This window comes from Bos indicus x Bos taurus, chromosome 16 (assembly GCF_003369695.1).
Source record: "Bos indicus x Bos taurus breed Angus x Brahman F1 hybrid chromosome 16, Bos_hybrid_MaternalHap_v2.0, whole genome shotgun sequence".
NCBI classification, from domain to species: Eukaryota; Metazoa; Chordata; class Mammalia; order Artiodactyla; family Bovidae; genus Bos; species Bos indicus x Bos taurus.
Genome location: NC_040091.1, coordinates 4,543,219 through 4,568,716, shown reverse-complemented (window position 1 = coordinate 4,568,716; position 25,498 = coordinate 4,543,219). Strand labels below are relative to the sequence as shown.

General features: G+C 50.4%; 1 protein-coding gene across 1 annotated transcript; it reads left to right on the top strand.

Annotated features, from left to right (window-relative positions):
• Positions 1-6,681: 6,681 nt before the first annotated feature.
• Positions 6,682-18,358, top strand: FCAMR (Fc fragment of IgA and IgM receptor). The gene is made up of 7 exons (XM_027565936.1): positions 6,682-7,194; positions 8,605-8,663; positions 9,804-9,864; positions 14,640-14,733; positions 15,049-15,569; positions 16,489-17,238; positions 17,910-18,358. The coding sequence occupies exons 1-7, from the start codon at positions 7,034-7,036 to the stop codon at positions 18,151-18,153; spliced, it is 1,890 nt and encodes a 629-aa protein (XP_027421737.1). The 5' UTR covers positions 6,682-7,033; the 3' UTR covers positions 18,154-18,358.
• Positions 18,359-25,498: the final 7,140 nt, after the last annotated feature.

Genomic DNA, 25,498 nt, shown 5'->3' with positions numbered 1-25,498 from the left:
AGGTAACACCTGAACACAGGATCCCAGATGAATATGCATCTGGAACTGCCCATCATGAACTGAGGGCCACTATACCTACAAGGTCACAGGGTCAAGTAGGCCAGCAGCAACTCAGCAGAAATGGGAAGTGCTGGGATTGAGGGCACATGCAGGCTGCATGAGCCAGTAGGCTGCCCCTCATCTCCGAGACCACAGCTGCACCTATGCCCCCACTCCATTCAAAAGGGGCCACACAGGAGCATGTCTTAAAACCACATGGCAGAGGAGCAAAACCCAGGCTTCATCTATAGATGAGTTGTGGCTCAGCAGGTAAAGAATCCGTCTGCAACTCAGGAGACCTGGGTTGGATCCCTGGGTTGGGAAGATCCCTTGGGAAAGGGAAAGGCTACCCACTCCAGTATTCTGGCCTGGAGAATTCCATAGACTATATAATCCATGGGGTCACAAAGAGTCGGACATGACTGAGTGACTTTCACTTTCACTTTTGTGCCATATGTGGGTTCAAGTTGAAAGTAAACAGTAGTTAGTTGGGCTACAAGGAGTAGCCTTGAGAAACAGTGAAAGCAAGAGAATCCTTCCAATAAGCAGAACTTTAGGCAGTGCACCTGGTCATCTAATTTGTGTTAAAGGAAGAATGTCCTGATGTTAGAGTATATTCAGAGGTCTGGGTAGAGAAAGATTGGTTAGAGACATGTGGGTGAACGTGAGCGGGGTGTGGCGCATGAAGCTCTTTGTATCACAGGCTAATGCCCACTACAAAGTATCCACCATGGAAGAGGCACTAAATTAGCAAACGGACAGGATGATTTGGCCACCTGACATCAGCCAGTTTCAGGCATCAGCCACCATGGCACTGGCATAATGGACACAAAAGAGAAGTGGTCAGGGTCAGAGGGAAGGACCACGGGCTCCCGCGACAGCCTGGACTCCCGCCAACCAGGCTGAGTTTAGCACTGTTGCTAATGACCATACAGCCTGCGAGCAATAGAGCTGACCCAAGTCCCCCGTCCAGCACCATTCGGGGAGACCAGCTGCTCTTCCATGACAAAGTAGTTAATTGGGGTCCCTTCCATTCTGCAAGGGCCAGCGGTTAGTCATCACAGGATAATGTCTATTCCAAATAGGATCTTAACCCAATAATCCCAACCAGTAAGAAATACATTTGTTTTAATCCCCAGACTCAAGTCACTGCAGAAAGTTTACGCTAAGAGCTGTGAAGCATGTTTTCCCATGGTGGTCTCCACCAGTACCCCGAGATGAGTATCAGCTAAGATCTTAGGCTATGAGTACACTGCTATGATCTATGGTACGGTCTCCTGGGATTCTTTACTCTGTGCTCTTCCCAGGAGGAAGTTAAACCACCTAAGTACTCTCCTGGCTGCCTTTAGAATGTCTTCTGTGTTTGGAGGGTGTGAATGTTGCTGGATTGTAATCTTTGCTATCAGCCCAATGATGATTGGAGTTGTAAAATCTTGCTAATGGCATTATAGAATGATCATTTGTTCTATACAAGCACTTTCTTCTGTTATCATCTGGACGAGTGACAAGTCTCATAGTTCACCTTCCTCTACGAATTTCTAAGGAAGTCATAAAAGAATTGTAGTAATCCAAATGACTTTATTTTTTCTGACTGCTCTGCATCTTCGTTGCTGTGTGCAGGCTTCCTCTAGTCACAGGGAGCAGGGGGTTCTCTCTAGTTACAGTCCTTCTTAATCCAGTGACTGCTTTTGTCATGGATCACGGACCCAAGGCAGAGTGGGCTAAGTAATTGTAGCAAGTGGGCTTAGTTGTCCCAAGGCATGTGGGGATCTTGGTTCCCAGATTGGCAGAAAGAGTCTTAACCACTGGACTGCCAGGGAAGTCCCTCCAAGCATTTTTAAATAATGCTTTCTGCAGCCTTCAGTATTCTGACCAGAACTTTGGTGAGGCAGGGGCAGGAGGGAAGAGTCTCTCCTGCAAATAACAAGGATAGTAAAAAAGCTTACATGTGTGGGTAGAGTACGCAGAAAAATGTACAATGATGTGCAAGTTCAGTTCAGTTCAGTTCAGTCCAGTCGCTCAGTCATGTCCGACTCTTTGCCACCCCATGTATCGCAGCACGCCAGGCCTCCCTGTGCATCACCAACTCCCGGAGTTCACTCAAACTCACGTCCATCGAGTCGGTGATGCCATCTAGCCATCTCATCCTCTGTTGTCCCCTTCTCCTCCTGCCCCCAATCCCTCCCAGCATCAGAGTCTTTTCCAATGAGTCAACTCTTCACATGAGGTGGCCAAAGTACTGGAGTTTCAGATTTAGCATCATTCCTTCCAAAGAACACCCAGGATTGATCTCCTTCAGAATGGACTGGTTGGATCTCCTTGCAGTCCAAGGGACTCTCAAGAGTCTTCTCCAACACATGCTTTTGAGTGTTCAACATCAACATACTTTTGATGTTCAAAAGCATCAATTCTTTGGCACTCAACTTTCTTCACAGTCCAACTCTCACATCCATACATGACCACTGAAAAAACCATAGCCTTGATTAGGAGGACCTTTGTTGGCAAAGTAATGTCTCTGCTTTTGAATATGCTATCTAGGTTGGTCATAACTTTCCTTCCAAAGAGTAAACATCTTTTAATTTCATGGCTGCAGTCACCATCTGCAGTGATTTTGGAGCCCCCCAAAATAAAGTCTGACACTGTTTCCTCTGTTTCCCCATCTATTTCCCATGAAGTGATGGGACCGGATGCCATGATCTTAGTTTTCTGAATGTTGAGCTTTAAGCCAACTTTTTCACTCTCCACTTTCACTTTCATCAAGAGGCTTTTGAGTTCCTCTTCACTTTCTGCCATAAGGGTGGTGTCCTCTGCATATCTGAGATTATTGATATTTCTCCCAGCAATCTTGATTCCAGCTTGTGCTTCTTCCAGTCCAGCGTTTCTCATGATGTACTCTGCATAGAAGTTAAATAAGCAAGATGACAATATACAGCCTTGACGTAATCCTTTTCCTATTTGGAACCAGTCTGTTGTTCCATGTCCAGTTCCAACTGTTGCTTCCTGACCTGCATACAAATTTCTCAAGAGGCAGATCAGGTGGTCTGGTATTCCCATCTCTTGAAGAATTTTCCACAGTTTATTGTGATCCACACAGTCAAAGGCTTTGGCATAGTCAGTAAAGCAGAAATAGATGTTTTTCTGGAACTCTCTTGCTTTTTCCATGATCCAGCAGATGTTGGCAGTGATCTCTCGTTCCTTTGCCTTTTCGAAAACCAGCTTGAACATCTGGAAGTTCACAGTTCATGTACTGCTGAAGCCTGGCTTGCAGAATTTTGAGATGAGTGCAATTGTGTGGTAGTTTGAGCATTCTTTGGCATTGCCTTTCTTTGGGATTGGAATGAAAACTGACCTTTTCCAGTCCTGTGGCCACTGCTGAGTTTTCCAAATTTGCTGGCATATTGAGTGCAGCACTTTCACAGCATCATCTTTCAGGATTTGAAATAGCTCAACTGGAATTCCATCACCTCCACTAGCTTTGTTCGTAGTGATGCTTTCTAAGGCCCACTTGACTTCACATTCCAGGATGTCTGGCTCTGGGTGAGTGATCATACCATCGTGATTATCTTGGTTGTGAAGATCTTTTTTGTACAATTCTTCTGTGTATTCTTGCCACTTCTTCTTAATGATGTGCAAGGAGGAATGTAAATCTTGACCACCAGCAACACGGAAGTGAAAACATCTCTATACATTGTTCTTAATTATTCATTAGAAAACATGTTTTGGAAAGGAGAGAGATTAATATATAGATTCTTTCAGAACAAATGATTTTTTTGGATTGGTTAATATTCTGTATGCTGATTTTCACTCTAGTGTGTCTTTTGAGCAAATAAGAGCCTTTGCCACAACTGGAATTGGGGGTTGGAGATGGGGATGTCGGGAAGTGAATAAAGCTCTTCCCAGATCTGACATTTGGTCTAAGTATTATTTCGCCTTTTTCTGGAGTCTGGGCCCTGTAATCAGAAGGTCACAGTGTCATAAATCCATGTAAACAGGCCACCTGTGCCTTTGTGCTGGGCAAGAGAATTCATTTATGCTCCCAAAAGAAGTAGCCAGCACAGTTTTCACCCCCACAAAGTTTCAGAGAGGACGCCACTTTGGCTTTGGACCAGTGTTCTGAAAACTAGCCCATGCTTTCCAAACTAACTCGACTTTGTAATTCATGTATTTATAATAAAAAAGCCTTTCAGGTGTTCAAAAAGAAGACATTATTTTTTTGCAAAATGACCACATAGGTTATAAAATAATGAAAATTTGACAAGTATTTATTTTTAAATACAAGATCATTCCAGACATATCCTGAGTAAAATTGACTTTCCTTTAATCTTTCAAAAGGCAAAAGAAAAAAGGATAAAGAGCAGCAGACCTCAGAATAGGTGAAAACATTCAAAAAGGACTCTGGGGGAAGGTTTGATCATTGTAAGACTCTTTCTCTCCCTGTTGCTTTGTGTTAAGCTATTAACACTATCAGCTAATATTTACTGAGAATTTACTGCCTGTTAGGCACTTCAAGTTCCATGGATTATCACACTTAATTCACATAATAACTTTATGAGATAGGTGCTAATATTCACATGTTTTAAAGATTAGGAAAACGAAGTTTCCAAAAGATAAGTAATCTGACCCACATCACTTTCCCAGTGAAAAGTACAACTGGGATATCAGTTTAGGGGAGTCTAATTCCAAAGTCTTTGTGATCAACCACAAGGCTATACTGCTTTCTGAGGAGCTGGGAGGGGAGACTCTAGCCAAGCACCAATCCTCTCTGCACCTGCATGCTAAGCTGCTAAGTCACTTCAGTCATGTCCAACTCTGTGCGACCCCATAGACGGCAGCCCACCAGGCTCCCCCATCCCTGGGATTCTCCAGGCAAGAACACCGGAGTGGGTTGCCATTTCCATCTCCAGTGCATGAAAGAGAAAAGTGAAAGTGAAGTCACTCATTTGAGTCCGACTCTTAGCGACCCCATGGACTGCAGCCCACCAGGCTCCTCCGCCCATGGGATTTTCCAGGCAAGAGTACTGGAGTGGGGTGCCATTGCCTTCTCCCCTGCACCTGCATAGGAGTCATTCAACTCTGAGGGTGAGTTTCTGAAGGCAGGACTGCCATGCACAGTTCTTCACCCTGTACACTGCTCCAGGATGCCACAGCTGAGGGGAGGCCATCCACATGGTAGACGTGTTCCAACTTACAAGGGAGGCTCTAGGTATTCGCGAAGATCTAAAGGCCATGACCAGGTCCTGGGACAGCAGCACACACAGCTGTGCACAAATGAAATGGGGTAGGGCCCTATGGTCCCAGCCCCCCAGGTCTTCAGCCTGCCTTTTGTCCGCAGAAAAACTTTAGCCAAAGAATAAGTTTAATCAGAGAAGTGAGAAATGCAGAAACAAGGGAAAACACTCAAAGGAAACCAAGTTCCTTGTCAAGGGCTACAGGTAATATTCTGAGCCATATCCCATGAGCATTTATAGATACCGAAACCCCCACCAGGTAGAGAAGTTAAGTACATGATGAGCAGACTGTAGCCATGACATAAGCTGCCACAATTCTGAAGTCCTCAAGAAATGGAAAAAAAAAACAGATCCTGGAACAGAAGATTAACTGTACTTAATCAAGATGACACTGGCCAGATCACTGATGACCAATTTCAAGATGACTATCAGAGCTGACCATGCTGTTTCTGCAAATAGCCCCTCCCTCTGTCTATAAAAGCTCTTACTCCTGATTGTCAGTGCCGGTGATAGGCCTTTGGACAAGTGTCCAGCTTCCCCAACAATTGCCTGCATCCAAAATAAAGCAAACTTTCCTTTGCACCAACCTGGCCTCTGTAATGGCTTTGGAGCGGCTCGCAGCCAGACCTGGGTTCTGTAACACAAGGACACTGGCACGCACGACTGCATGAGACCGTCTTGTCCCAGCCATACGCTAGGCATCCCCTGGGGGTATTTCTTTTCCTCTCCTATTGCTTTCAGTGACTCAGTTCCTATCCCTACTGTGTCTGCAAACCTGGAAGGGAGAAAGCATAAGCAATACATGCTGCCCCAGTGGTTTCCAATATGTAACAATACGCCAACTGCATCTATTTATTTTAAGGAAGAAGTGTCGTTTCTAATTGCCTCGAGAATACTACCTAGTCTATCAGGGGTCCTGGTGAGAGTCTTGTGTCCCCTGAAGCCCTTTCGTTGTTGAGTGCTTGGGCTACGCCTGCCATTTTAATGTCAGTTTAAAGCCAAAAGAGGCAGACAAATTACATCTTGTGCAAGATATTTCCATGAACTATCTTCCACAGGGAAATATTGGGGTAATTTTGAAGTATGTCATCCACCTGGATAAGCGACACTTGCCAGTGTTCTCTCTCCATGGAGATCATCTCACTTACTCTATTGTGTTTTGTCCAGAGCATAAGCGGTAGCTGCCAAGCGTGCAGTTGAACTGGAGTCAGGGCCTCAAACTGCCTCCCCGTGGAAGTCGAAGGGGACTGGTCAGCTAGTAGGCACCAGCTGCCAGCCAGACAGCGGGGAATTCCTTTCCTGAATTTTCTCTTCTGCCCAAGCTATTGCATCACTTTACCCAGAAGAGTTCTGAATGAATTGGCTGATCTGGGGCATTCTAAAAACTCTGGGCCCTGGACTGGAGGGGACATAAGAGGTAGAAGGATATGTGTCAGTGCATTTCCCTTAAAGCTACTGTCATCACCCCTGGGAAAGTTCTGCAGGAATGAGGGGTGGTAAGAATGACAGGGGGCCTGGACTGGCTCCCTATTATAAGAAATAAAAACCGAGGCCCAGCGTGAAGCGCTGATGGGAGTGTAGAGTGGTGACCAGCAGCCCTATGCCTCACGCCTCCAGTTTCCAGTGCTAACTCCGGCTGCCTTCCAGCGCATCGGACAGCCAACTCAGCCTCAAGGTTTAAAGAAAAGAAACTAGAAGGTTTCCAATCACCAGCACGTCAAAAACAGAAAAGGAAAAGTCCAAGTGGATTTTATTTCTGGACTGAGATGGATCTAGAATCCCCAGCTAAGCCTGGAGATCCAAAGGTGAGACGAGGCTTTCCCCAAGGGGTTGGGGGCTTGTCTCCTGATGTGGGTGATGAGGGGCAGAAGCAACTGTCCCAGAACAGCCAGGCCTTGCTCCCAGGGGCCAGGGAAGGATTCTGGAGGTCAGGCCAGCATCTCCCTCCTATGGTGCTACTCTTCTCTCACTCCCACTCTCCCACCAGAGTGTAGGACTCCTTACAGTCCCCTGAGTGACTTAGAACCAACTAATGTTAAGAAGGGCTTCCCAGTTGCTACTAGTGGCAAAGAGCCCAGCCTGCTGATGCAGGACACATAAGAGACACCGGTTGGATCCCTGGGGTCAGGAAGATCCCCTGGAGGAGAGCATGGCAACCCACTCCAGTATTCTTGTCTGGAGAATCCCACGGACAGAGGATCCTATGGGGTTACAGTCCTTAGGGTTGCAAACAGTCGGACACAACTGAAGCAACTTAGCACACACACATGTTAACATTAAGAAGGAGAAGGAAGCATGGAGCTCCTGCAGTCAAAGCTTTTGTGTGGCTGTGGAGAGGAGAGATGCTTTGCTCAAGGTCATTGCCATGGGCAACACGGAACCTCCTGAATCCTGGTTCTGTGCTCTTTCCTCTACACCTGCCTCCTTCCTTTCTCGTCTGCTGCCACAGGTGGGAGGACAAGAGAGAAGCAGGGCTCAAGGGGGCAGCAAGGACTTGGGGAGTTACACACCAGCCTGGGCTGAAGCTGGGGTAGAGCCCTTCCCAGTGGGACTGAGGGACAAGAGAATTCCCCAATGTGCCCTGTCCTCTAAAATGCAATGCATGATCCTAGAGGTATTTGGCCCCAAGCTACTGAGTTGGGGCTCCCTGTCTCCTGGAAAGAGGTTTGTTGACTTGGAGGCTTTCCGTTGGATGTTATCCTTGCAACCTCCAATCAAGGTTGATAACTCTTTGGAGGCATTTTATCTCACACCCCATGCTTCCTCATTGCCCCGCAGAGGCGGTTTTGCTCCTGTAGCCAAGAGATAGCTGCGCCCACTGGGGCTTCAGAGAAGCCAGGCAGTGCAGACTTTGGCCCCAATGTGCGCTGTGTCGGCACTTAGCACTTGAGAAAAACCTGCCTGGGGGAACCTGGACAGCAGCCCCAGAAATAGCCTGGACCTGGTGGATATTAATCAAACAACAGATTAGGTGCAGACACACCTGGGAGAGCCTCCAGATGAGAGCAGGAAGCCAGCAGCTTCGAGGGCAGGGAGGGCTTGAGGCTGCCATGATGGTGCCCGAGACAGGAGGCAGAGGGAACCTGTGAACCTTGCCAGATCTGACCACCCTGGGGGCTCCACCTGGGTACAGCTCGCAGAGGCTTGAATGGACACAGCCAGGCAGAGCCATGCTGAGGTGACAAGGTGCCTCACAGAGCCGACCACGGACTCCGTCTCCTTCTCTCCACTCTCTCCTCCCTTCACCTCCTGCCTCACCCTCCCTTCCCCCTTCTCCTGTTTCTCTGAACCACCCCCCCCCCCGACTCCCACCTTGTTCCCTTTTCTCCTCCTTTAGCCCAAGCCCAGTCTGGCCACTGGCCACATGTGGTTTTGTCAATTTGGAGAGGGAGTGTGGTGAGGGGACCAGATTATGACTGTATGAGATTGTTCTCAACATGAGCAGGACAGGTATTAGCGTGGGAAGAAGGAAACAATGGCTAACTGCAGTTTGATTTCTTTAGAAAAAGTATCCACAGGTCCCAGGAGCTGCAGGCAGTAGAAATATTCAAAGAAGAGATTTTTAACCACTCAAAAAGCATCCATGAAAACCCTCTGGGGACGACAAAAGAAGCATAATGTATTAACACAATCCTTGCCTTTTTTCCATCAGCAAGCAACAAAGGGCCACTGATAATGGTCAGTATGGTGTTTGTCAAAAGAATGAGAGGTTCTTGTTCATAACTTGTTTAGTTATGCTCAGTTACGTGCCTTGGGCACCTACACCAGGCTAGATCCCAATTCAGAGCCTGGAGGCTCAAAGTCCTACCTTCCAGGAGCTCCCTGGCCTGTGGGAGAGACCAGAGCAGGGCGAGAGCAGCAAGGGCCAGGGGCCAGGGAGGGATTTCAAGAGCTTGTGGAGGAGAGACGGAACAGGACCCTCGGGCAGAAACGACTTGGCCTGAGAGTTGATTTTTAACTCCTGCTATTGCCTGGAGGCTCACATCAGTGAGAGAGATTTTTCCTTGTAGGAAGCAATCCTTCTGTGAAACAGAAGGGGAAGTGGGAGACTCGGCACCAGGCCCCCTGTGGACGCTTCTAACTCAGTCATTTAAGTGGCACAGCACCTGTACTGAGTCTCAGTCCCCGGGAGAGGAAGCTGATCCCCAACACTGAGTAACCTTTCCAGGGTCCCACAGTTCCAACTAAGCCTTAAACTTCTGGCCTGGAGAGTTTCCACTACACAGTGCTCCCCCAGATCTAGAGCCCCAGGCTGGCAAGCGGGTGCTGGGGCTGGCATGCCACAGAGGGAGTTTTTCCAGGCTTGGTGGCAGCGAGCCAGCCCAAATGTGGTGTGTCTGGGGCCATGAGGATGGAGCCACGCTTCTCTCAAAGGGCCGTGACATCCTGCTCTTAAATGAAGCTGATCCGGCCCCAGGGCTGAGCTCACCCCAATCCCTCAGTAAGAAGGTGACCAACCAGATCCCAGGGCTACTGGACCAGTGTCTCACTCATCTGCTCTCAGGCCTCCTCTTTGACGGTGGTTTTTTCTTGCAGGTCACCAGCCAGAGGGCAGGATGGAGAATGCTTGTCTTCCTCCTGATGTGCCTGCTACAGGGTGAGTTCCAAACAGCCAGATTCAGAGCTTGCACACCCAGACCCGAGCCTTCCAGGCTGCAGGCCGGTGAGCACCTCAGTGACCTTCAGCAACCCCTCCAAAGTACAGGCATTCTCCATGGCTTTGGAGCGAAGGAGTGATTGGATCTGGGCCCAGGAAGAGGGTGGGAGGCGAGAGCTCACACGAAAAGGTGTATGTCCAGCCTGATGATCACTGGGATATTCAGTGTTTTGATCTGTCTCTGCCCTCTTCCATTCAAGCTGACGACTGAAAGTCAGCTGCATTTTCGAGATATGGGTTCCAGGATAGCATCGCTCTATTAGCACTCATTCTAAAATAACTCAAGTGCCAGGCCACAGTACCAGTCATGTAAAGACAAAGACCTTGCCTTAAAGAGTGCAGGGTCTACAAAGAAACCAGATGGGTAAATAAAAACCACATCGATGCATTTACTTCTTTAGTCAGTGCACACTTATGGAGGGCCTAGCCTGTACCAGGCACTAGGGACAGATGGATGAAAGTCAAGTTGCAGGCTGGTGTGGTGATCAGGCTCAGACAGGGCAGCACAGTCCTGTCTCCATGCTGTGGTATCTGGTTTTATTCTGATGGTAATGGGGAGCCACTATGGAAGGCAGTAAGTCTGTGCCCAGAGTATCCAAGTAGATGCTTAATAAAAATGTTGAAAGAGTAAATTAACAAATAAATCCTGTGATAACACCCTGAAGCTGGGAAAGATTGAAGGCAGGAGGAGAAGGGGACAACAGAGGAAGAAATGGTTGGATGGCATCACCAACTCAATGGACATGAGTTTGAGAAAGCTCCAGGACATGGTGATGGACAGGGAAGCCTGGTGTGCTGCAGTCCACAGGGTCACAAAGAATCAGACATGATCTATTGACTGAACAACAAATAATAACACCAAAAATAATTTTGTTTGGCTTATAAACAAATCATATTTTAATGAATCAAAGGTAGCTAATATTGGAGCAAGAAACCTCTGTGATATAATCACACCACCTCTTTATTTTCATCTCTCACTGCCCGCTTTAAAATTTTTCAGTAGGAGCAAGCTTCCTGGCCCCCAAATGAAAACTCAGGCAGGCCCATGATTTTTCAAGTCTTGAAAGTTCTAATTGAATCATTTTAAGTAACCAGTTAAATATTTTGGTCAACCATTTCATCTTCATTCAGAGATGTGCACCCCCCCGGCCACCCCAGGCCTGCAGTCAGGAAGGCAGGGAGGGGTGTGAGGCTGCCTTCCCCCCCTCCCTTGGTCCTTCTCCCCCACTCGGAGGCAGCTGGCACCTGGGACCCCAGCAGGGTCACAGTGGCGGGTGGGAGGGGAAGCAGGAGGCAGGCTGCTCATACCTGATGGAGTGGCCTGGAACTCTCTGGCCTGGTAGGCTTAAGAGCTGGATCTTCCTCTTGTGGATGTCTTTGAGGACCCCTCCAGGGACCATCTCCCTACTGTGGTCCCTGCACACAGAAGACCCCATCTCAGATGGCTGCAGGCTGGTTCTCTACCGGCTGGGCCCCACTGCTGGGCAAAGGGAGCGCCCAGACCTTTCTCATCCTGTTGCTGGGGCAGAAGTGATCCATCCCAGGCCCAAGCCGGCTCTCCCTGCTCCTGCCACATGCCCCTTACAACTCCTCACACCAAGTCAGGCTCCAGTCTGTGGTCTCCAACTGCAGGCCTCACTTCCCCGTCCCTGCCTGAAGCCACACAGTGGACACTGCTGGGAGATGATGGGTGAATGATAACAGGGGCATCACCTCCACAAGGGGCCCCTGGGAGCCATCACACTGACCCTAAAATGCCAGCCCTTTCTTTAATTCTCACAGTCACTAGTACAAAATTCCCCAAGCCTTTATCACATATAACTAAGAGCTTACATAAGAGTCAGGCCTCCTGAGTGGCACTAGTGGTAAAGAACCCGCCCGCCAATGCAGGAGACATAAGAGACGCAGGTTCGAGCCCTGGGTCGGGAAGATCCCCTGGAGGAGAGCACGGCAACACTTCGCTATTCTTGCCTGGAGAATCCCATGAACAGAGCAACCTCTCAGGCTACGGTCCACGGGGTTACAAAGAGTTAGACACAGCTAAAGCAACTTGGCACGCACACGCAAGAGCTACCAGTTATCCACTGAACAAGTTCTTAAGGGTGCATGAAATTTGATATTGATAAAAGAAAAAAATGTGCATTGCAAAAGTTGATTAAGGATTCCTAATCAGCTCTCAACTGCAAAGTCAGAACACCCCATCCTGCTGATCAATGAGGCTCATAAATCCTCTTGCTCTGCCCCCTGCCCCACACACACATGTAGATCACACACAGATTCCAGAAATCAGAATGTCATCACTGTTGTCCTGAGATAGTCCTTGTTTGTAATTACAAAGACTTGCTTTTTATGATAAGTTGCTATGTAACTTTATCAACAGTGGCATAGTTGCGATGTGTCATTTAATTAAACCCACAGTGAGTATTGATTTATCTCTAACATTTATGGTCTTGACTCTTCCTATAATGAGACCTTAAGACATATGCAATAGGCAGGCCAGCTTTATGGGCATGTGCCCTGTGCAGTCACACAGGGCCTGGTTTATAAGGTGCCTGGTTTAATGCTCTACTATTGCCTTAGTGCAGAGAAGGCAATGGCACCCCACTCCAGTACTCTTGCCTGGAAAATCCCATGGACGGAGGAGCCTGGTAGGCTGCAGTCATGGGGTCACTGAGAGTCGGACACGACTGAGCGACTTCACTTTCACTTTTCACTTTCATGTATTGGAGAAGGAAATGGCAACCCACTCCAGTGTTCTTGCCTGGAGAATCCCAGGGACGGGGGAGCCTGGTGGGCTGCTGTCTATGGGGTCACACAGAGTCGGACACGACTGAAGTGACTTACCATAGCATAGCATTGCCTTAGTGAACTCTTAGTAACTTTGGAACGAGAGGTCCTCCATTTTTATTTTGCACTGGGCCTTGTAAATTATGTAGCCAATCCTGGCAACAGGATTAAACTTTCTTGGGTTCAGAGGTGCTAAACACATAGAGCTTCCCTGATAGCTCAGTTTGTAAAGAATCCACCTGCAGTGCAGGAGACCCCGGTTCGATTTCTGGGTCAGGAAGATCCACTGGAGAGGGGATAGACTACCCACTCCAATATTCTTGGCTTCCTTGTGGCTCAGCTGGTAAAGAATCTGCCCACAATGCGGGAGACCTGGGTTTGATCCCTGGGTTGGGAAGATCCTCTGGAGAAGGGAAAGGCTTCCCACTCCAGTATTCTGGGCTGGAGAATTCCTTGGACTGCATAGACTATGGGGTCGCAAAGAGTCAGACATGACTGAGCGACTTTAACTTTCACTTTCAAAGACATAGAACAAGTTGTAGATGCCAGGCACCCATATCCTAAAGCAAGATGTTATAGCACCGATACAGGACTGTGGAGAGAGATGGCAAAGCTGGTTGTTCCAGAAATAGCCCCCATATCATTCCCCGAAGAATCATCATGGGTTGAAAAGAAGATCTCACAGTAAGAGCTTTCTGGAAAGAAGCAGTGTGATGTGCCCTGCACCACCTGTCCATAAGGGACAGAGGGCTCACCTCTTCCCCACTTTTAGAGGAGTAAGAGAAGGCACTTCTAGGAAGCCACTCAACAAGCTTGCTGTAGTCCCAGCAGTCTCCCAACAGCTCGGATCCAGCGGGGACCAAATGTGGATCCCAGATAAGGAGCTGCCCCAGGGCCTCCAGCAAGAGGGCCACCCAGGGGGAACTGTGACTTCAACCGAAGGGGCATGAGGCCCCAGGTCACAGGCTTGATGTCAAGGGACTGTTAAAAGGCCAGCAGGAGAGGAGGCAGTTCCTACCAGGCGGGAACTAACTGCAGCAAGAGGCCCCGACAGGGAATCTGGGAGGCAACAGGGAAGGACACGACGCTGGACGCTGCCTTGCCCAGAGGATGCCACCTGCAGGCCAGGACTCCTCCTGCCCTCCCCTCTCCCCTCCACACCCAGCCCCAGAGGGGCCCCAACAGCAGCTCTGAGTAGAGAAGGGGGTCCAACAAAGCACGGTACCCTGAGCAGTCCCCCTCCCAAACATCAGGCCTCCAAGCATAGCTGGAAGAAAGGAAAAAGGCTTCAACTGGATAAGAGACTGGAATTGCAATCATTGGGCTGTGTGTTTTCTTATCCAAGTGACACTACAAAAGCTACTGTACTTGAAATTAGGTCTGAGATCTCATCAAGGAGCAGAGACATCCCAGAGCCAGGGTGAAGAGGCGGTCAGTGAAAGGGCCGTAGACTGAGCTTCAGCTATGATCGCAGCCACTGCCAAAGCAGACGTAGTCACCGTTCTTCTCAGCTTTGACGGCAGCCCTTGGTGGTTTCCATTTCTAGAGAAAAGTGAGAAGTGTTGCAAGCACTGGTCTGAGGAGGTACCGCCAAGCAGGGCAGGATTCCTGTGCTTTCAGCACCCTCTCCTTTCAGCAGCAAGCATACGCTTCTGTTTTTACTATTTTACATCTCTCTTTTTTAAAAAATGTATTGAAGTATACCTGATTCACAATGTTGTATTAATTTCTGCTGTACCGCAAAGTGATTCAGTTATACATATACGTATATTCTTTTTCATCTCTTTTTCCATTGTGGTTTATCAAAGAATACCGAATATAGTTCCCTCTGCTATACAGTGGGACCTCCTTGTTCTAGTATCTCTCTTTTACATTCCATGCAAACAAATCACGGTCTTTTGTCAGGTGTTGCCTTGGCCCCCTTATAGGTGCTTAGGTGGCAGCTTTTTAAACATCTGCACTGGAGCCCAGTGGCTAGAACCCAGGCTCTGGGCAGACTCGCAGAAGATCAGCTGGCACAATGTAAGTTCTGTGGTGGTTAGCTGAACAGTGGTAAAATCATTCTTGCATTTTCATCTCTCAGATGGGGCCTTTCACACAGCTCCATTCCATCCTCTGGGGCTACTCCTGATCTAATGCTAAGCACTGACATTTCTATATTGATTCTTTCTAGCTTCCCCTGTCGATGGTGGTGAAGAATCCTTCTGCTAATGCAGGAGGCACAGGTTCGACCCCTGGGTCAGGAAGATGCCCCGGAAGAGGAAACGGCAACCCACTCCAGTATTCTTGCTTGGGAAACCCTATGGACAGTGGAGCCCGGAAGGGCCACAGTCCATGGGGGATCACAAAAGAGGCAGACACGACTTTAACAACAACAAAACCTCTACTTTCACAGAGGCACTTTCTGACCTGTTTCCTAATTCTAGCAGAGTCTGGAGCTCAGAGCTCCTCAAACGGCGACACACTCAGCACTCTTTCTCCATGGACTTTTTTCTCCCTCTGCCTGCAGCCGCCAGCGCACTGACGGGCCCACGGCTGGTGTCCGGGGAGCCTGGGGGAGCTGTGACCATCCAGTGCCGGTACCCCAGCTTGGCCATCAACAGCCACCTGAGGAAGTACTGGTGCCGCCTCGGGCCCCCGGCGGGGGTCTGCCGCACCGTCGTGTCCACCAACCGCTACACGCACCTGCGCTACCGCGGCCGCGTTGCCCTCGCGGACTTCCCGAAAAGAGGCTTGTTTGTGGTGAGGCTGTCCCGGCTGTCCCCGGAGGACGAGGGGCGCTACCGCTGCGGCCTCGGGAACTCAAACAACGCGCTGTTCTTCAGCATGAACCTGACGGTCTCTCCAGGTCAGGGCCGGTGGCTGGCGGGTCAGGCGTGATGAATGCTAGGAAGGGGGAGAGACCACAGGAAGCCCAGACGCCCAGGAGGGCGTTAAACACGAGGACAGTGATGATGAAAGGCGGGGTCATCCAAGGACCGAAGGTGTGGGCTTGCATTTCAGATGGAGGGAAGGTAGATACCAGGGAAAATGGCCCAGTTGCGCCAACGGCCCAATACTAGGGACTCCCTGTAAGCGATCCCACCCTATTCCCCCTGAACGTTGTGGCAAGCGTATTTGAAGTGTTCCATGAAGCCAGTGAGTTAGATAATGTGGCTCTGTATGGTCACGTCTCTTTGTTCAGACGTGCGGAGCAGGTAAGATGGGCAGGACCGAGCCCTTCCTAAGACAAGAGCCTCTCAGCAGGCGTCCGGCAGGGGCCAGGCCAGGGTCCTGTGCGGCCAGTTCCAGAGAGCTGTCCAGAGTCAGGTACCCAAAGTCCAGGGAAGGGCGTCCAGGCTGTGAGAGGAGGTGCAGGCAGACAGGAGTCCAGAGAGAGGACTGTTCGATTAGAGGCTGCTCTCTAACCATCTGCAGACACTGGCCACTCTGCTGTGGCTGGAGTTTTTCTTTTTTTCTCATTTGCAGAGCAGTACGTGAAGGGCTGTGGGCCTCTGGGGAAGCGGACACCATGGGGTCCTGGGGCAGTTGGATAGAGAACATGTGGGCATAAAAGAAGGAGACAGGAACATAAAGTGTCAATATTCGCAACAGACTGGAGAATACATCTGGCTTTTTCTGTTTTATCCAATATATTGGCCAAAGACTGCACTGCTTAGTGAGGGTACATTCTACATGGCAAACACCTCAAGCCTGATGTCCTTTGCTAAAGCCTGTAGGCAGCCCGGACAGCCTTCTCATTAGGCCTCCTTCTGCTGTTCACACAGGTCTTTCCAGAACCATCCCCACAGCCACTTTGGACTATGGTGAGCTCATCACAGGATCCTTTGAAATAACATCACCCCCAGCCACCAAAAGATGCACACGAGGAAACACCCAGACAACAGGAAGACAGAGGACAGGATGGGATACAGTTGCCCTGACTCCAGGAGCCAGGAAAACCACGGCTTCAGCCACAGGAAGGCAAACCCCAGGAGCAACTGCGGTAGTGGCTCCAGGGACAGGCAGCCAGGTAGAGGGCTCCGTCTGGGCAACTGTGCCCACTGTGCAGAGTCCGGCTTCAACAGTCAGAGGCATGACCGGTGCAACAGAACGGGGTCTGGTGTGGAGCACCAGCAATTCAGAAGCAACCAGGGCCAGGGCCAGCGAAAGAGAGAGGGAAACTACTCCTGGGGTTAACAGGCCAAGCGAGGAGACAGACAGCGTCAGCGCAACCCCGGGCACCACTGAGACAGCCGCAGGGACCATTAGGCCATCGACCCTGGCCTCAGAAAGATGGATGTGGGAACCCCTCCAAGAGGAGACATCGGCTTCTGAGCCACAGAGCCTGGGCTCCATTGAAGGGACCATCCCGGCTGCGGCTGTGTGGACCTCAGAGCCAACCCTTATAGAGATGGCATCTGCGGAGGGAAGCAGTGAAGGTGACCTGGACACCCCCGCAGGAGACGGTGGTCCCCGCGTGATGCCGAGCCAGGCCCTGGCAGGGGGGCCCCCCGGGCTCCCAACCGAGGAGTCTTCCGTAAAGAGGTAATCCCCAGGCCCCCCTCCCCTGGGGCTGCACCTCTGCCTGCTCCCTCAGTGAGCTCAGCTTCACGTGCCCCTGGGTCTGCTCACTCCTCTCCTCCCCCTCTGTAGCCTCAGGACAGTTAAGGGCAGAGGTCACGGGGGGTCAGAATGCTCCCTCCTTCCAAGGTCCTCACTGGGAGAATGCCATCTGAGTATTTTCACGTGACTGAGCAAACATCTAAGCAACAGAATATTTAGAATATTTAGGTGGGACTGTTGGGACTTTTCGTTTCTTAAAGATGAGGAAACAAAGCTCCAGCGGGCGGCAAGGTGGGGTGGCGGGGTGACTCACCGAAGCCACAAAGAGAGACTTTGCAGCAGAACCAAATGCCTAGCGTGGATTCCCTGACCCTGACTCAGTTCTCTTGGCCCCTGTGGCCCACTGGCAGGGACCCCACACAGGTGGTTGGGGAGGGGCAGGACTGAGGACTTGGGAACCGGGAGGCAGGGGACCGCGTCCCAGGTCAGCGACTAACCCGCCAGCCGTGGAACAAGGGCGGCCAACCGGCCCAGGCCTCCACGTCGCCTCTGTAAAATAAGGGGTGCGGCCCCAGGGCCTTGGCTTCCTGGGGTGCTCCAGGCCCCCCTCTCTTGTGCTTTTCTGACGCCCACTCCTGCTGCTTCCTCTGCAGCATTTCTCTGGAAGAGAAGAACTTCTCTGGGATCCTGACTCCAGTCTCATCGGTGCTGTGCCTGCTTATGCTGGTGACCCTTGTTCTATGGAAAAGGAAGCTCCAGAGGAAAGGGAGCTGTGAGTGGGGTCTAACTCGCCCCAGGCCCGCAGAGGGTAGGGCTCGTTCCCCTCTGACACCCTCAGGACTGGGGCGGGTCAGGGCCGGGGCCAGCACTGCTGGATGCGGAAATGCTAAATGCTAGTCTGGGCCATGCCAGCCAAGCTTGGCCTTGGTTCCTTTATCTGTCAAATGGGAAAGTCATCTGTTTATTTATGTCCTGGTAATGTCCGAGAGCCTAGGGAGACGTTCTTCAGAGAATGGTGAGACTGTTGCTCAGTGTAGGCCTGCTGCTGCTGCTGCTAACTTGCTTCAGTCGTGTCTGACTCTGTGCGACCCCATAGACGGCAGCCCACCAGGCTCTCCTGTCCCTGGGATTCTCCAGGCAAGAACACTGGAGTGGGTTGCCATTTCCTTCTCCAATACATGAAAGTGAAAAGTGAAAGTGAAGGCGCTCAGTCGTGTCCGAGTGTTAGCGACCTCATGGACTGCAGCGCACCAGGCTTCTCCATCCATGGGGTTTTCCAGGCAAGAGTACTGGAGTGGGGTGCCATTGCCTTCTCCGCAGTGTAGGCTTAGGAACCACGTGAACAATGCCAGCAGCAGACAGGAGTGCAGGGCCCAGAGGTGCAGCCAAAGTATACCTGCACCCTCTGCAGACCTCTTACAGCACCAGGCCCAGGTTTAAACACATCTAAAGCAACTGCTCCACTGTGGTTAGATGTGGCGAAGAAAGGGTGAGATACTGTGGGAGCAAGAAAAAGGAGCTAAGCTTCCCAGACCCAGGGCCCTGACGGCCTGGCCCAGTGTCTGCGGATCTAAGGGTCAGGAAGCCCTTGACGCTTGCAGCAGGTGAGGGTGGTTCTTGGGGAGTCGGGCTCAGCGCCCAGGACCCTCACAGTGTGCTCCGTGTCTGTGCAGCTCAGAAGACAGGAAGGTCCTCAGGGGTCACCTTGATTCAGATGACACAGTTCCCGGAGCTGGGCCTCCAGCCAGGCCAGCCACCCCCGGTGGGAAGGAAGAGGCTCCAAGTTGACCCTCCTCCCCTCCACGCCAGCCTGAGTCTCCCGGCGAGAGACCCAGGACCCTAAGGAATGGAAGGATAAGCCACTCGGTCACTGTGGAAGAGGAACCAGGACTGAATACCATAGCCCAGCTTCTTCTCTTCCTTCCTCCACGTGAAGAGCTGGGGCAGAGGGAGCTGGCGGGGTGGGACTCCATCTAGGGAGACAAAGGCTGGGCCAAGGAAGGTCGAGCATTTTCCACGGCCATAAGTGACACTGTGACTCAAAGAAGGCTGCCAGAAAGAATCAGTTCACTACTGGTGGAGGTCAGTGGACCCGGATAAGGCATGAAATTTCCATTCCTGGAGGTTTGAAAATAGGAGAGGCTTCCAATCAGAGTGCAATGTTAACAAAATTTCAACCATCACTCCTAGCCCCTGTAGGTGCCCCCTTTTCTGAGGTCTGTTAGCACCCAGCCTACTGCACACGTTTGATTATTCATTTCCAGTAGATTCTAAGCTCTGGGGGCAGTAATTGCATGTTGTCCTTCTCACCACGTCCCCGAAGAACTTCAGCTCAGTAGAACCCCCAATAAATAAGTGAACTGAATGGCTGACTGGAGGGGCGTGGTCTCTGTGGCCTCTGGTGACCCTGCCCATGAAGATGCTCTGAAGCACTTTCAATGTTGGGGGGGTGCCCATAGATGATCCCACAGGTTCCTACATTGGGACCAAGAGAAAGAACACTTGTTCCCCATTCATCCCTCCCCATTTGGCCCCATACACATGATGCTGTAGACCTTTTGACCCAGTCAAGATTTTCTGGGATTTTCCTAAGTTCATGAAGGAGAAGGGTATTTTTCAGTAGATTCTCATCTTCTTCATAAAGCTCCTCTTATTCAACTGCTTATAAATCCCTGATGCCAAGGACTGTTGATAAAGCTGGAAAGCGGTTATGGTAAGAGGGGTGGATAAGAAAGAAATAGCCAAGAGGAATTTTATGTGGATTCTGCTTTGCGACCATTTCATCACATGCTTGTTGGGGGTTTTGCTCTAGTCCCGGGTGTCATGTCTCGTCAGGCGTCACCTCTGCTCTTTCACTTTGCCAGATCTGTCAACAAGCTGTCTGAGCTTCACGTTTGGACAGAGCAGCCCTCAAGCAATGGAAGAGAAGGGAAAGAAAGGCTCCACCATCAAGTCAGGAATTGTCAGGTAGATATTCCCAGAAAGCTCAGCCCTGCCTCCTAAGCTGTCAGCAGCACCACAAATCCTACCTTGCTGCCCCTGCAAAGCTGGGGCTGAACCCAGACACTGTCCAGAGAGCATAAATATGAAACGCTCTTCATGGTTTGGGAGAGAAAGGCTCACTGTTTTGGATAAGCAGTGAAGTTGCCTGCACCTAACCAAATGGATTACAGAACTTTAGCACTAATAGATCCTCAGAGATCAACCAGTCTAAAACCCACTGCCCAGGGTGAGATAACTGAGACCCTGTGGCAGCAAAACAGCTTGCTGAAAGTCACTCAGTTAACCCAGTTAGGACTGGCAGGATGAGGACTAGAAAAGGGAACTCATGACCTTGACCTAGCTCTTTCCTCACTTCACCTTTGCTAAACACCATATCAGAGCAAAATTCATCATCAAAACTCAGGAATCAAAGACACCACACCCCTGGCTCTAGACCATTTTCATGCACATGATCTCAGGGGCCTGCTTCAAACACCTGTAAGAGAGACAGAAGAGCCACCGTCATCCCATCCAACCGATGTGGAAACAGGCCCTCAGGGGTATAGAGTTCAACCACGGTCCCTCAGCTCATGGCATGCAGGAATGGGAGCAAATCAGACTATACAGGGTCCTATACACTCCAGCAGTGTTTTCCAGAGGCATCCACAAAACGCTAGCTTCTGAGGACTGTTACGAGCTATTCTGAGGAAAAGGTTTGGTAGATCAAAGAAATTTGGGAAACATGGCTTAAACCAAAAGCAGGTTTTGTGCAGGAATTTTGGAAGACTTTAATACACCAAGGTGCATTATGAATAGCCCTGGTGGGAGGGTCAGGGGACATTGTACGTGTTTCCTCGGGTTTTGGACTATCGTGTTTAGCTTGAAGTGACCTCACAAGACTGGGCTCCTCAAATCGCTCCTTGTTTGGGGAAGCCTGATGCACTGAATCAGGGGTTACAAACCTTTTCTATAAAGGGCCAGAGAGCAAATACTTCAGACTTTGCAGGCTGTAAAGCCTCTGTTGCAACTGCTCCACTCTGCCCTGGCAACCCAGAAGTGGCCAAAAACCATCCTGAAGTGAATAACTTTTGGCTGTGTTCCAACAAAACTATTTACAGAAGCAGGCCACAGGCTGGATCTGGCTCAAGAGTGGTAATTAATTTACAGCCTTAGTGCCAATCCCTGCATTAAACCGTAAAACCAACTGAGGCTCTCCACTTCCCACTCTGATATGAAGGATCTGACCCCAACCTCCTCAACAGCTTCCCTTGACCACCCTTTGCTGGCACCTTCCTCCTTCTGAGCCCTTGTAAGCCTCTATCTGGGATGCAGCAGTTGGGCATTCTGCCTGACCACCTGCCTGGGGGAGGGAGGGCACCTGGGGGCCAGAGTGTTGTCCAAGGGGTTGGGGTCAGGGGCAGCTTCCAGAAGTAGGAGAGGCTGCCAAACCAGAGTGTTCCAAGGAAAGCTGAGGTCCACCAGCGGGGAGAGCCAGTACAAGCTCAAAGGGATGGAGCAGAGCCAAGACCAAAGTCTTTGGAGCTGAGCAGAGATAAGATCTGAGTGAAATCGTGGCCAGGAAGGAAGTGGGGGAACCCCTAAGGCTTAAGGCACTCCTTTATGGGCTTAAGGTGCTCCTTTATGGGCTAACGAATACTTGGAGAGGGGCAAGGGCCAGGATTTAAAGGGCCAAAGGCAAAGGAGGCTAAGAAGGCCATGGCCACCGCTGGGAACTGTCAGCGCTCTGGTTTTTAATCTCTTATCCCCAGCTAGCTTGATACCCACATCTCTGGGATGAGAAGCAGGGGGACTTCCATCTCTGAAGCTAGAATCAGCCAAGTGTCCATAGGAAGTATCCAAGATACAGGGAAGCACTCCCTTTCCTAAGATCAAGCGTGTTCTCTGGATTAGGGAGCAACCCTCCCAAGTCTCACCTTGCTACATAACAATGCTGCTGCTGTTCATTGAGTATCTCTACCAAGCAGGCACACTCCCGGGTGTTTTCACGTTCTACGTTCACTTGATGCAACATTTCTATAAAGTAGGCAAGATAATCCCCATTTTACAGATGAGAAGACCGAGGAGACAGAAAGCGGCCGGGAGCCACTGAACACAAGGCAGCCACAAACGAAATCCTTGATCATGGCACTGCACCACCGTGCTTGGACTTACAGCTTGCTTATTTTGGTCACATGCTTCCCTGTTTAAGATTCTAGAGAAGTCCTTGTTTTCCTCTTTTAGGCCTGTGTGTAAAAAGTCTCATAATCATTTCCAGTAATTTGTTCTCTTCAGTCACTGAGCTGACCTATTCCTGTCCTGGCTAAGTGAAGTGGAAAAGTTCAGAGAGCTGGAGCTAAGTGAGAAAACTTCACTGACCAGCCCTGAGGTCCTTACTGGCATTTGCAAAAATCCAGCTCAGATCCTAACCGCTTGCAGGGGTGTCCATCTGTCAAAGGTAACTCAGGACAAGCGCTTGACTTGGCAGCCGACTTCTCATACCCTTCTCATACAAGGTTTGGGGGGTTACTTCCTCTACTCCAGGAGCCAGTGGGGTCTGGGAAGTACAGAATCAGCTCCCGTCAGATACAGAGAGGGAGGTATTTCCACGAAAGGACTTACACTTCACTTCAGTCAAGTAGACATGTATTATGTGATTATTTTCCATTGGTGCAGATAATCCAGGGCTAAGAGCTTGACAAAGGTCGAATGGAGAATGGAGAGCCCATACTAAGGAAGTGTGTTCTCTGTGGGTGGTGCTGCATGCCAAGTTCAGGGCCACCAAGCCCTCCATGTTTCTGGAAGTGACACAGCGTGACTTACAGGCACTGGGCCTCCCAGGCCAAACTGCTCCCCTCACTGTCAACAAGGGGCTGAGCCATCACCCCACGGCCCACCCTCCAAGGGGACAGCTGAAACCCAGATGGGCAGCAGAGAGGTGCCAGCTGCCGGAACAGACCCGATACCGCACTCCTAGAGGCCCATAGCCATCACGAGTACTGAGGCACTGGGTCAGGGGGCCGCTCTTTGCCTCCTGGTCCTGTTTGGCTGAAACATTTGCTGATTAGCATCTAGGGTTTTCTGTTCTGCCTCTTCCGGCCTCTGACCAAGTTCCCATCCTTTGCCTGTTTCTTGCCTTGATCTAGACCTACCAGTTTTGCTCTGAGCACAGAGGTTCAGTTAACAAGGGCCACCTCCTTTCCTAATGTTACAGATTCCTGGTTCCCCAACCCTGAGTATCTTAGAAGGAAGAGAGCCATGATGACCGTGACCGAAAGCATTTTCCAAGTTGTCCCATAATTTGATGATGTTGCACTTCAAACAAGAGTTCAGGAAGAGGGCACTGGGGAGTTTGCTTCTTTAAATCCTGGCATGGGAAGGACAGACTGGTTAGGAAATACAACTCTCCCCCACCCGTGTAGCACAGACAGCTGAAAACCAACTACAGTATATGTCACTGGAAAGAAATGGATTATACACCATTGTACAGATGGGAATGTTGAGGCTCGGATGGGCACAGGCTGCAGGGGGATCACAGAGGATGTGTTTTTAATGGCTGCCACCAGGCAAAGCTTCGGCTAAAGGCCAAGCTTAGACCAGGAACAAGGAAACAGCAAGTTTTCAGGAGGACCCCAGTGGCTTATGAGAGGGGCTGGGCCCTGCCACCTGACACTCCACCTATTGACTTTGGATGTCTGCTCTGAAAATCTTCCTTCTTCCGCCCCTCCCTGGCCAGGGGATAGAGGCAGTAGAGGGCAAGAGAGTGGTTTGGTAACTTCAGAAAAGATTTGCTCATTTGTTCCTGCCTAGCAGAATCAGAGAATAAAAGCTCTCTGGGGTCCCAGAACTGGCCTAGGGGAAACTGAAGGAACCTGGAGACCGAAGCCAACTTTCCACTTCCAGGATCTTTCACGCTCTGGTTCGACACTTCTAGCCCCCTCGGGCTCAGGCGTGCCCACCACCATCTCTGCCGTCACACCCCCACCAGTCACAACGATTGAGTACAGACAACCCCTGACTCCCGCCCCACTCCAGAAGGCCTAGAAGAAATGTCGTTTTCACTTTCTAATTAGGAATCAACAGAGTTGGGTAAACAGTGAGGGGCTGGACATCTGGGCAGTGACACAGGGAGGCAGGTTGTCAGGGATAAGGAGGTGACTCAGTGAGCTCATGGAGACAGAGAAAAGATCTGAGGCCCCGGTGCACACACGTGGCCAGTCAGTCGCTCTCTGCGACACATCCAGTGACCTGAACCTTGAATCTGGTAGCAGCCCTCCTCCCCTCACACTCCCCACATGCCTGCCACCCAGCATGCCACTGTGACTTTTCCCTCATTGCGGTTGTTCTTGGCATGGACACAAAGCTGCCAGGTCATAGACGCTCTGCTCCAAGTCCCCTAAGAAGGGCCCTGTGGATCCCCTATGAAATCACCCACCAGCCAGGCAAACATTTATAAGGAAGCTTCCTCCTACCTACTTCCTGACAGGGAGGTTCACCAGAAAACCTCTGGACATAAGTCTGGGCTCAGAGACTCCTCCAAAATCTGACCCGAGCTAAGCCAGGCCTACCGGACGGTTCCAGTCTGGGGCTCCAGGCAGTGACCACACAGGGACCACGCTGCCAAGCTGAGCAAAAGTGAAGTCGTCCACGTCCCAGGCCCTCTCTCAAGCCCCAAAGGTGAAATTAAAACAGCAAGAGCCAACGCTGTGCTCCTGCCAATGGATGCCAGCTGGGCCAGGAAATACTAGATCATTATTTGCTGATGGCAAGGGCAGGCAACCTGGGCATAAATAATCCCAAATGGTCCACTTCCTTAAAAAACAGGGTTGGGAGAGGAGGAGAGGGGCTTGGTATTTAGCTTTTGCAGAGTCACTGTCACAATTCTCTTTTCCAGCAATTGTTACTAAAATGCTCTATAAATGCTTACCAAGAAATGCTCAATTTCAGGGCTGGCTGACCTGGGATTAAACATTGACTGCAGACAAGGGTTAAACATTGACTCAGCTAAAGACCTGCACATGGGAGCAGAGAGCTGGCAGCAAACAGCAGCAGTAGGCGTTTCCTCTCCCCACTCTTGTCCTACTTGTCCCGCAAAGCTGCATTCATGAGGACTGTCCCCAGGGAGCGATGCTGAAAGGGCAGTGGAGACCTGGGGAAGGACCAGATAGCATAGGCCTCCCCTTCTCTGTTGGTGGCTGAGTCAGCCCAGGATCTGGGAGCCTCACACTGGTAGTGCCAACCTGGGGGCCTGTGGACCTGGCCT